The sequence below is a fragment of the Salvelinus fontinalis genome, unplaced genomic scaffold (assembly GCF_029448725.1).
Source record: "Salvelinus fontinalis isolate EN_2023a unplaced genomic scaffold, ASM2944872v1 scaffold_0057, whole genome shotgun sequence".
Taxonomy (NCBI): Eukaryota; Metazoa; Chordata; class Actinopteri; order Salmoniformes; family Salmonidae; genus Salvelinus; species Salvelinus fontinalis.
Window position 1 is genome coordinate 172021 of NW_026600266.1, and position 12704 is coordinate 184724.

At 49.2% G+C, this 12704-nt stretch overlaps 1 protein-coding gene across 1 annotated transcript in view; it reads right to left on the minus strand.

The window, feature by feature from the left end:
* Window positions 1-12704, minus strand: part of tbcd (tubulin folding cofactor D) — a 120454-nt gene that overhangs the window by 71625 nt on the left and 36125 nt on the right. Inside the window, exon 15 of the mRNA XM_055911250.1 lies at window positions 8375-8531. Within this exon, the coding sequence (XP_055767225.1) occupies window positions 8375-8531 (157 nt within the window). The remainder of the gene's footprint in view (window positions 1-8374; window positions 8532-12704) is intronic.

Below are 12704 nucleotides of genomic sequence, written 5' to 3' on the forward strand. Positions count from 1 at the left end.
CTCCCTCGTTTCCTCCTTACCAATCTCTTTCTGTCCTCGCTCTTTTCCTCCTCCCCAATCTCTTTCTGTCCTTCCTCTTTTCCTCCTCCCCAATCTCTTTCTGTCCTCCCTCTTTTCATCCTCCCTCTAAGTGTTATAGGAAGGTGTAGGTGTGTGAACTAGGCTGCTGAGGGATACCCAGTACCTTTGACAGCCAGCAAGCCAACCAGGCAGCCAGCCAGCCCCCCAACCAGGCAGCCACCCAACCAGGCAGGCAGGCAGGCAGCCAGCCAACCAGGCAGCCAGCCAGCCAGCCACCCAACCAACCAGGCAACCAGCCACCCAACCAGGCAGTCAGCCACCCAACCAGGCAGTCAGCCAGCCAGCCACCCAACCAACCAGGCAGCCAGCCAGCCAGCCCCCCAACCAGGCAGCCAGCCACCCAACCAACCAGGCAGCCAGCCACCCAACCAAGCAGTCAGCCACCCAACCAGGCAGTCAGCCAGCCAGCCACCCAGCCAGCCACCCAACCAGGCAGCCAGCCAGCCAGCCACCCAACCAGGCAGCCAGCCAGCCACCCAACCAGCCAGCCCCCCAACCAGGCAGGCAGCCAGCCCCCCAACCAACCAACCAACCAGGCAGCCAGCCAGCCAGCCAGCCAGCCACCCAACCAACCAACCAGCCAGCCAGCCACCCAACCAACCAGGCAGCCAGCCACCCAACCAACCAGGCAGCCAGCCACCCAACCAACCAGGCAGCCAGCCACCCAACCAACCAGGCAGCCAGCCACCCAACCAACCAGGCAGCCAGGGAGGGAGGGAGAAACTGCCCCAGGCTCTGTTGGCTCTCCCACTCTTCTCTCTGTCCCTGGACACTAACCCTGACTAACTCTGTTCTCTCTGTCCCTGGACACTAACCCTGACTAACTCTGTTCTCTCTGTCCCTGGACAATAACCCTGACTAACTCTGTTCTCTCTGTCCCTGGACACTAACCTGACTAACTCTATTCTCTCTGTCCCTGGACACTAACCCTGACTAACTCTGTTCTCTCTGTCCCTGGACACTAACCCTGACTAACTCTGTTCTCTCTGTCCCTGGACACTAACCCTGACTAACTCTGTTCTCTCTGTCCCTGGACAATAACCCTGACTAACTCTGTTCTCTCTGTCCCTGGACACTAACCTGACTAACTCTATTCTCTCTGTCCCTGGACACTAACCCTGACTAACTCTGTTCTCTCTGTCCCTGGACACTAACCCTGACTAACTCTGTTCTCTCTGTCCCTGGACACTAACCTGACTAACTCTGTTCTCTCTGTCCCTGGACACTAACCTGACTAACTCTGTTCTCTCTGTCCCTGGACACTAACCCTGACTAACTCTGTTCTCTCTGTCCCTGGACACTAACCCTGACTAACTCTGTTCTCTCTGTCCCTGGACACTAACCCTGACTAACTCTGTTCTCTCTGTCCCTGGACACTAACCTGACTAACTCTGTTCTCTCTGTCCCTGGACACTAACCCTGTTCTCTCTGTCCCTGGACACTAACCCTGACTAACTCTGTTCTCTCAGTCCCTGGACACTAACCCTGTTCTCTCTGTCCCTGGACACTAACCCTGACTAACTCTGTTCTCTCTGTCCCTGGACACTAACCCTGACTAACTCTGTTCTCTCTGTCCCTGGACACTAACCCTAACCTGACTAACTCTGTTCTCTCTGTCCCTGGACACTAACCTGACTAACTCTGTTCTCTCTGTCCCTGGACACTAACCCTAACCTGACTAACTCTGTTCTCTCTGTCCCTGGACACTAACCCTGACTAACTCTGTTCTCTCTGTCCCTGGACACTAACCTGACTAACTCTGTTCTCTCTGTCCCTGGACACTAACCTGACTAACTCTGTTCTCTCTGTCCCTGGACACTAACCCTAACCTGACTAACTCTGTTCTCTCTGTCCCTGGACACTAACCCTAACCTGACTAACCACTGTGGTTTCAGTGAGGCACCAGTCCATGAACTGGGGGGACGGAAAGAAAGAACGAGAGAGTCTCATCTGAGGAGAAGAGTTCCCCTGGGGACATCCTGCACCTTATATCCTGAGTTCCAGAGCTTCATAGTGACCAAGCACAATGTCTGTGTGCGTACCCCCCCACCCCCCTGTGCATGTGCGTGTGTGTGTGTGTATGTATGTAAATGCCACACTAAAGTGGAGTAAAAATGTCACGAGGCTTTGACGAATCTGGAGCAGGACTGAGCTTGCCTGAGCCCCGGTACCAAACAGCCACCGAAACCAACCGCGCCAGGCGAAACCTGGCAGGGCTGGCTGCAGGGAGCGGGAGGCTGGTGGGGGGGGGGGGGGGGGGGGGGGGGGGGTTAAAACTGACACTGCAGAGCTAGTCCGCATAGTCACAGGGTCCCGCAGGCCCAGACATGTCCACAGAGGGAGGGAGGGAGGGAGGGGCAGGGTACGTAAATGAACGTCAACTTCTCTGCAGACACAGGCAGGACAGGTGTGGAGTCATGCACAGCTAAGAGGTACACCTGAGACCTGAACACACACAGAGACACCTGACAACCAAGGCCCTCCACTCATCACTTCCTCCTCTCATCACCCTCTCCTCAGCATGGCAAGAAACAACCCACTCCTCCACACTAACACCTTCAGTCACCTGTAATCCTGTCAGGGACAAAGGAGTGTCTGCCTGCCTGTCTGTGAAATGCATTAAGCCCGGACAGTGCTCCAAACCAAACCAGTTAGACACGTCGTATGGCTTAACAGCCAGAGGGAGATGGTTTCATCATGCTGAGGTGTGGATGAGGAGCAGGCAGAGACAGATGTTTGTAGTCTACGTTGAGATGTGGATGAGGCGCAGGCAGAGACAGATGTTTGTAGTCTATGTTGAGGTGTAGATGAGGAGAGGAAGAGATAGAGGCCTGTAGTCTACGTTGAGGTGTGGATGAGGAGAGGAAGATATAGAGGCCTGTAGTCTACGTTGAGGTGTGGATGAGGAGAGGAAGAGATAGAGGCTTGTAGTCTACGTTGAGGTGTGGATGAGGAGAGGAAGAGATAGAGGCCTGTAGTCTACGTTGAGGTGTGGATGAGGAGAGGAAGAGATAGAGACTTGTAGTCTACGTTGAGGTGTGGATGAGGAGAGGCAGAGATAGAGGCCTGTAGTCTATGTTGAGGCGTGGATGAGGAGAGGAAGAGATAGATGTTTGTAGTCTATGTTGAGGTGTGGATGAGGAGAGGAAGAGATAGAGGCTTGTAGTCTACGTTGAGGTGTGGATGAGGAGAGGAAGAGATAGAGGCCTGTAGTCTACGTTGAGGTGTGGATGAGGAGAAAAAGAGATAGAGGCCTGTAGTCTACGTTGAGGTGTGGATGAGGAGAGGAAGAGATAGAGGCTTGTAGTCTACGTTGAGGTGTGGATGAGGAGAGGCAGAGATAGAGGCTTGTAGTCTACGTTGAGGTGTGGATGAGGAGAAGAAGAGATAGAGGCTTGTAGTCTACGTTGAGGTGTGGATGAGGAGCAGGAAGAGATAGAGGCTTGTAGTCTACGTTGAGGTGTGGATGAGGAGAGGCAGAGATAGAGGCTTGTAGTCTACGTTGAGGTGTGGATGAGGAGAGGCAGAGATAGAGGCTTGTAGTCTACGTTGAGGTGTGGATGAGGAGCAGGAAGAGATAGAGGCTTGTAGTCTACGTTGAGGTGTGGATAAGGAGCAGGCAGAGACAGATGTTTGTAGTCTACGTTGAGGTGTGGATGAGGAGAGGCAGAGATAGAGGCTTGTAGTCTACGTTGAGGTGTGGATGAGGAGAGGAAGAGATAGAGGCTTGTAGTCTACGTTGAGGTGTGGATGAGGAGAGGAAGAGATAGAGGCTTGTAGTCTACGTTGAGGTGTGGATGAGGAGAGGAAGAGATAGAGGCTTGTAGTCTACGTTGAGGTGTGGATGAGGAGAGGAAGAGATAGAGGCTTGTAGTCTACGTTGAGGTGTGGATGAGGAGAGGCAGAGATAGAGGCTTGTAGTCTACGTTGAGGTGTGGATGAGGAGCAGGCAGAGACAGATGTTTGTGGTCTACATTGAGGTGTGGATGAGGAGAGGAAGAGATAGAGGCTTGTAGTCTACGTTGAGGTGTGGATGAGGAGAGGCAGAGATAGAGGCTTGTAGTCTACGTTGAGGTGTGGATGAGGAGAGGAAGAGATAGAGGCTTGTAGTCTACGTTGAGGTGTGGATGAGGAGAGGCAGAGATAGAGGCTTGTAGTCTACGTTGAGGTGTGGATGAGGAGCAGACAGAGATAGAGGCTTGTAGTCTACGCTGAGGTGTGGATGAGGAGCAGGCAGAGATAGAGGCTTGTAGTCTATGTTGAGGTGTGGATGAGGAGCAGGCAGAGATAGAGGCTTGTAGTCTACGTTGAGGTGTGGATGAGGAGAGGAAGAGATAGAGGCCTGTAGTCTACGTTGAGGTGTGGATGAGGAGAGGCAGAGATAGAGGCTTGTAGTCTACGTTGAGGTGTGGATGAGGAGCAGGCAGAGATAGAGGCTTGTAGTCTATGTTGAGGTGTGGATGATGAGAGGAAGAGATAGAGGCTTGTAGTCTACGCTGAGGTGTGGATGAGGAGCAGCAGAGGCTTACGATAACGACCCCAGTACATAGAGTGTGTGGGGGCGGCAGGTAGACTAGCGGTTAGAGTGTGGGGGCGGCAGGTAGACTAGTGGTTAGAGTGTAGGGGCGGCAGGTAGCCTAGTGGTTAGAGTGTAGGGGCGGCAGGTAGCCTAGTGGTTAGAGTGTAGGGGCGGCAGGTAGCCTAGTGGTTAGACTGTAGGGGCGGCAGGTAGCCTAGTGGTTAGACTGTAGGGGCGGCAGGTAGCCTAGTGGTTAGAGTGTAGGGGCGGCAGGTAGCCTAGTGGTTAGAGTGTAGGGGCGGCAGGTAGCCTAGTGGTTAGAGTGTAGGGGCGGCAGGTAGCCTAGTGGTTAGAGTGTAGGGGCGGCAGGTAGCCTAGTGGTTAGAGTGTAGGGGCGGCAGGTAGCCTAGTGGTTAGAGTGTAGGGGCGGCAGGTAGCCTAGAGTGTAGGGGCGGCAGGTAGCCTAGTGGTTAGAGTGTAGGGGCGGCAGGTAGCCTAGTGGTTAGAGTGTAGGGGCGGCAGGTAGCCTAGTGGTTAGAGTGTAGGGGCGGCAGGTAGCCTAGTGGTTAGAGTGTAGGGGCGGCAGGTAGACTAGCGGTTAGAGTGTAGGGGCGGCAGGTAGCCTAGAGTGTAGGGGCGGCAGGTAGCCTAGTGGTTAGAGTGTAGGGGCGGCAGGTAGCCTAGTGGTTAGAGTGTAGGGGCGGCAGGTAGCCTAGTGGTTAGAGTGTAGGGGCGGCAGGTAGCCTAGTGGTTAGAGTGTAGGGGCGGCAGGTAGCCTAGTGGTTAGAGCGTTGGGCCAGTAAACAATAGGTTGCTAGTATAACAAGGCTATACTCTGCCTTGTCTCAGGATGGTAAGTTGGTGGTTGAAGATATCCCTCTAGTGGTGTGGGGGCTGTGCTTTGGCAAAGTAAAACCTGTCGTTCTGCCTCTGAACAAGGCAGTTAACCCACTGTTCATAGGCCATCATTGTAAATAAGAATTTGTTATTAACTGACCTGCCTAGTTAAATAAATAAAATCTTTAAAAAATGGAAACATTGTGTAATTTTAAAGCCCATGTTTAACCTTCTCTATGACTAGGGCAGAACCCATGTTTAACCTTCTCTATGACTAGGGCAGAACCCATGTTTAACCTTCTCTATGACTAGGGCAGAACCCATGTTTAACCTTCTCTATGACTAGGGCAGAACCCATTTTTAACCTTCTCTATGACTAGGGCAGAACCCATTTTTAACCTTCTCTATGACTAGGGCAGAACCCATGTTTAACCTTCTCTATGACTAGGGCAGAACCCATGTTTAACCTTCTCTATGACTAGGGCAGAACCCATGTTTAACCTTCTCTATGACTAGGGCAGAACCCATGTTTAACCTTCTCTATGACTAGGGCAGAACCCATGTTTAACCTTCTCTATGACTAGGGCAGAACCCATGTTTAACCTTCTCTATGACTAGGGCAGAACCCATGTTTAACCTTCTCTATGACTAGGGCAGAACCCATGTTTAACCTTCTCTATGACTAGGGCAGAACCCATGTTTAACCTTCTCTATGACTAGGGCAGAACCCATGTTTAACCTTCTCTATGACTAGGGCAGAACCCATGTTTAACCTTCTCTATGACTAGGGCAGAACCCATGTTTAACCTTCTCTATGACTAGGGCAGAACCCATGTTTAACCTTCTCTATGACTAGGGCAGAACCCATGTTTAACCTTCTCTATGACTAGGGCAGAATCCATGTTTAACCTTCTCTATGACTAGGGCAGAATCCATGTTTAACCTTCTCTATGACTAGGGCAGAACCCATGTTTAACCTTCTCTATGACTAGGGCAGAACCCATGTTTAACCTTCTCTATGACTAGGGCAGAACCCATGTTTAACCTTCTCTATGACTAGGGCAGAACCCATGTTTAACCTTCTCTATGACTAGGGCAGAACCCATGTTTAACCTTCTCTATGACTAGGGCAGAACCCATGTTTAACCTTCTCTATGACTAGGGCAGAACCCATGTTTAACCTTCTCTATGACTAGGGCAGAACCCATGTTTAACCTTCTCTATGACTAGGGCAGAACCCATGTTTAACCTTCTCTATGACTAGGGCAGAACCCATGTTTAACCTTCTCTATGACTAGGGCAGAACCCATGTTTAACCTTCTCTATGACTAGGGCAGAACCCATGTTTAACCTTCTCTATGACTAGGGCAGAACCCATGTTTAACCTTCTCTATGACTAGGGCAGAACCCATGTTTAACCTTCTCTATGACTAGGGCAGAACCCATGTTTAACCTTCTCTATGACTAGGGCAGAACCCATGTTTAACCTTCTCTATGACTAGGGCAGAACCCATGTTTAACCTTCTCTATGACTAGGGCAGAACCCATGTTTAACCTTCTCTATGACTAGGGCAGAACCCATGTTTAACCTTCTCTATGACTAGGGCAGAACCCATGTTTAACCTTCTCTATGACTAGGGCAGAACCCATGTTTAACCTTCTCTATGACTAGGGCAGAACCCATGTTTAACCTTCTCTATGACTAGGGCAGAACCCATGTTTAACCTTCTCTATGACTAGGGCAGAACCCATGTTTAACCTTCTCTATGACTAGGGCAGAACCCATGTTTAACCTTCTCTATGACTAGGGCAGAATCCATGTTTAACCTTCTCTATGACTAGGGCAGAACCCATGTTTAACCTTCTCTATGACTAGGGCAGAATCCATGTTTAACCTTCTCTATGACTAGGGCAGAACCCATGTTTAACCTTCTCTATGACTAGGGCAGAACCCATGTTTAACCTTCTCTATGACTAGGGCAGAACCCATGTTTAACCTTCTCTATGACTAGGGCAGAACCCATGTTTAACCTTCTCTATGACTAGGGCAGAATCCATGTTTAACCTTCTCTATGACTAGGGCAGAATCCATGTTTAACCTTCTCTATGACTAGGGCAGAACCCATGTTTAACCTTCTCTATGACTAGGGCAGAATCCATGTTTAACCTTCTCTATGACTAGGGCAGAACCCATGTTTAACCTTCTCTATGACTAGGGCAGAACCCATGTTTAACCTTCTCTATGACTAGGGCAGAACCCATGTTTAACCTTCTCTATGACTAGGGCAGAACCCATGTTTAACCTTCTCTATGACTAGGGCAGAACCCATGTTTAACCTTCTCTATGACTAGGGCAGAACCCATGTTTAACCTTCTCTATGACCAGGGCAGAACCCATGTTTAACCTTCTCTATGACTAGGGCAGAACCCATGTTTAACCTTCTCTATGACCAGGGCAGAACCCATGTTTAACCTTCTCTATGACTAGGGCAGAACCCATGTTTAACCTTCTCTATGACCAGGGCAGAACCCATGTTTAACCTTCTCTATGACCAGGGCAGAACCCATGTTTAACCTTCTCTATGAATAGGGCAGAACCCATGTTTAACCTTCTCTATGACTAGGGCAGAACCCATGTTTAACCTTCTCTATGACTAGGGCAGAACCCATGTTTAACCTTCTCTATGACTAGGGCAGAACCCATGTTTAACCTTCTCTATGACTAGGGCAGAACCCATGTTTAACCTTCTCTATGACTAGGGCAGAACCCATGTTTAACCTTCTCTATGACTAGGGCAGAATCCTACCTTGAGATGCGCAAGTTCACACAAATCTTCAATTGACATCAATTCACTAACTGAATTAAAAACGTAATTGACCCCGACCGGGGTCAGAGAGACAGAGGAGGAGGATGATGAAGAAGTAGAGGAGTGTTACCAGGCGATCTGAGTGACGAAGGGCTTCAGCTCGGTGGGTTCGTAGGCCCTGGCAAAGGCCCAGCAGACGTAGCAGGCTGCGTCTCGTACGTTAGAACCAACGCTACACGCTCCTCTCTTCTCATCATAGACCAAGGCCTTCAGGATCAGAGGCACCACTGGAGGGAGAGAGAGAGAGAGAGAAAGAGAGAAACAGGGAGAGAGAGAGAGGGGGAGGGATAGAGAGAGAGAGAGAGGAACGGGAGAGAGAGAGGGGGGGAGGGATAGAGAGAGAGAGAGAGAGAGAGAGAGAGAGAGAGAGAGAGAGAGAGAGAGAGAGAGAGAGAGAGAGAGAGAGAGAGAGAGAGAAAGAGAGAAAGAGAGGAAAGGGGAGAGAGAGGGGGGGAGGGATAGAGAGAGAGAGAGAGAGAGGAACGGGGAGAGAGAGGGGGGGGAAGGGATAGAGAGAGAGAGAGAGGAACGGGGAGAGAGAGAGGGGGGGAGGGATAGAGAGAGAGAGAGAGAGAAAGAGAGGAAAGGGGAGAGAGAGAGGGACGGGAGGGATAGAGAGAGAGAGAGAGAGAGAGAGAGAGAGAGAGAGAGAGGGGGGGATAGAGAGAGAGGAATGGGGAGAGAGAGAGGGGGGATAGAGAGAGAGAGAGACAGAGTTGGGGAGGGAGAGAGAGATGAGAGAGAGAGACAGAGTGGGGGAGGGAGAGAGAGAGAGAGAGACAGAGTGGGGGAGGGAGAGAGAGAGAGAGAGTGGGGGGGAGAGAAAGAGACAGCGTGGGGGAGAGAGAGAGAGGAAAGGGGAGAGAAAGACAAATGAGTATTCCACAGACAAAGATAACATCTTAAACAGTTCAGAAGTATAGGCAGTTCATTACAACTTCATATGTAGGTCATTAATAAAGTGATGTATTACTCATTGTGACTGTCGTTTTGGTGGTGTAAGGTACACACAGCTGTATTCTAATGTATTATTACTGTTTTACTAAATCCATTAGTCCAATCACATCATAGGTTTATCCACCTCCCCTGACAACAGTTGTATCACCATGGCAGCTTGTAGTTCATGTGGGATTCTCAGTCATGCCACCTATCAGATCCTCCTCCTGTCCTCGCCTCATTGGCCCTGGCCTCTGTGGTTCACTCTAAAGCAAGACTCTCAGAGACTGGTGGGGTTAATAGTGTCACTGTAAACCAACACCTCTCACATCTTTCACTGCCAAGAGAGAAACCCTTTGATCGTTTTAACCGCTGTGGTGGAATAAGCAGCTTCAACTCCTATGACTGTGTACGGCATATGACCAAGGCAAAACTTGTTGAAATTATGTCATTTCAACTAGTTTTGCCCACATTTTACACAATCTAATTATCTGATTCAAACTACCTGAGAACTGGAGAGGGAAAAGCATTGAGACATGACTCATCAGAAATGAAAGCTGATAACATTTTTTGGTACCCTTCCCCAGATCTGTGCCTCGACACAATCCTGTCTCGGAGCTCTATGGACAATTCCTTCGACCTCATGGCTTGGTTCTTGCTCTGACATGCACTGTCAGCTGTGGAACCTTCTATAGACAGGTGTGTGCCTTTCCAAACCATGTCCAATCAATTTAATTTACTACAGGTGGACTCCAATCAAGTTCTAGAAACATCTCAAGGATGATCAATGGAAACAGGATGCACCTGAGCTCAATTTCGAGTCTCATAGCAAAGGGTCTGAATACTTCTGTAAATGAGGTATTTACAGTTTTTATTTTTCAAAAATGTTTTTAAAAAATCTAAAAACACTTTGTCATTATGGGGTATTGTGATGTCATTAGGGGGTATTGTGATGTCATTTGTGATGTCATTAGGGGTATTGTGATGTCATTAGGGGGTATTGTGATGTCATTAGGGCGTATTGTGTATAGATTGATGAGGACATTTTTGTATTTCATCCATTTTATAATAAGACTGTAACGTAACAAAATGTGGAAAAAGTCAAGGGGTCTGAACACTTTCTGAATCCATTGTATTCCGAACGCAGCTAGTCTCATTCCTTCAGTTTCCTAGTCATAGCCTGCCTAGGCTATATGCCTGTGCTCGAAATCAACAAAGGTTTAAAAAAATGACGTCTTTATTTAACTAGGCAAATCAGTTCAGAACAAATTCTTATTTACAATGACGGCCTACCCCGGCCAAACCCGGACGACGCTGGGCCAATTGTGCGCCGCCCAATCGCGGCCAGTTGTGATACAGCCTGGATTTGAACCAGGGTGTCTGTAGTGACGCCTCTTGCACTGAGATGCAGTGCTTTAGACCGCTGCGCCACTCGGAGCCCAGGTAGACAGACATAAAGACCACTGTACCACTCAGAGCCCATGTAGACAGACATAAAGACCACTGTACCACTCAGAGCCCAGGTAGATAGACATAAAGACCACTGTACCACTCAGAGCCCAGGTAGACAGACATAAAGACCACTGTACCACTCAGAGCCCAGGTAGACAGACATAAAGACCACTGTACCACTCAGAGCCCAGGTAGACAGACATAAAGACCACTGTACCACTCAGAGCCCAGGTAGACAGACATAAAGACCACTGTATCACTCAGAGCCCAGGTAGACAGACATAAAGACCACTGTACCACTCAGAGCCCAGGTAGACAGACATAAAGACCGCTGTACCACTCAGAGCCCAGGTAAACAGACATAAAGACCACTGTACCACTCAGAGCCCAGGTAAACAGACATAAAGACCACTGTATATCTCAGAGCCCAGGTAGACAGACATAAAGACCACTGTATATCTCAGAGCCCAGGTAGACAGACAAAAAGACCACTGTACCACTCAGAGCCCATGTAGACAGACATAAAGACCACTGTATATCTCAGAGCCCAGGTAGACAGACAAAAAGACCACTGTACCACTCAGAGCCCAGGTAAACAGACATAAAGACCACTGTATATCTCAGAGCCCAGGTAGACAGACAAAAAGACCACTGTACCACTCAGAGCCCAGGTAGACAGACATAAAGACCGCTGCACCACTCAGAGCCCAGGTAGACAGACATAAAGACCACTGTACCACTCAGAGCCCAGGTAGACAGACATAAAGACCACTGTACCACTCAGAGCCCAGGTAGACAGACATAAAGACCACTGTACCACTCAGAGCCCAGGTAGACAGACATAAAGACCGCTGCACCACTCAGAGCCCAGGTAAACAGACATAAAGACCGCTGTATCACTCAGAGCCCAGGTAGACAGACATAAAGACCACTGTACCACTCAGAGCCCAGGTAGACAGACATAAAGACCACTGTACCACTCAGAGCCCAGGTAGACAGACATAAAGACCGCTGCACCACTCAGAGCCCAGGTAAACAGACATAAAGACCGCTGCACCACTCAGAGCCCAGGTAGACAGACATAAAGACCACTGTACCACTCAGAGCCCAGGTAGACAGACATAAAGACCGCTGCACCACTCAGAGCCCAGGTAGACAGACATAAAGACCACTGTACCACTCAGAGCCCAGGTAAACAGACATAAAGACCACTGTATATCTCAGAGCCCAGGTAGACAGACATAAAGTTTCAAATATGTATTATTGCTACTGGCAGTTGAACTTCTCAACACGTCTTTGACCATACATGTTAATTCCAGACTTAATGCACAAAGTGTATTTTCTGTCAGTGTATCCACTCACTAGCAGCATGGCTTCCAGTAGGTACGAGGAAGATAGACCTGCTTTGTAATTTGAAGCACATGACTCAGTTGGCTCCCGGCCCGTATGTTTTCTTTCTAATTCCAGCGTGTACGCGCTCGTTCACACGTGTAAAAAAAAGAACTGTTTGATTTGGGCTTTAAAACTAGATAAACTAAGATAAAGTTTGAGGTCATTCATTTTCCAGAGTATTCGTTTTCAATGTTGACACTGGACATTAAAAAGACTGGCGCTGTCATAAAGTGACAGGTCGAGGTCAACACCAGTGCCACAGCCAACAACACCCTTATTTACCTGAATGCAAAATGACCTTTTTCATTATTACATCGGGGTGTTGTGGGAACTTCTGTTAAAAAAAACTTTGCTCAAACAGACGTTTAAAGATCGGCCTGGATTCATGATTGCGTATTTAAGAGAAGTATGTCTAAGCTTTGCCCTGCCCACCTTAATGCCCATGTTGTGTTTCCCATGAAGAGAACAATAGAGACAGGGAGGGAGGGAGACAGGGAGGGAGACAGGGAGGGAGACAGGGAGACAGGGAGGGAGACAGGGAGGGAGAGAGAGAGACAGGGAGGGAGAGAGACAGGGAGGGAGAGAGAGAGACAGGGAGGGAGAGAGAGAGACAGGGAGGG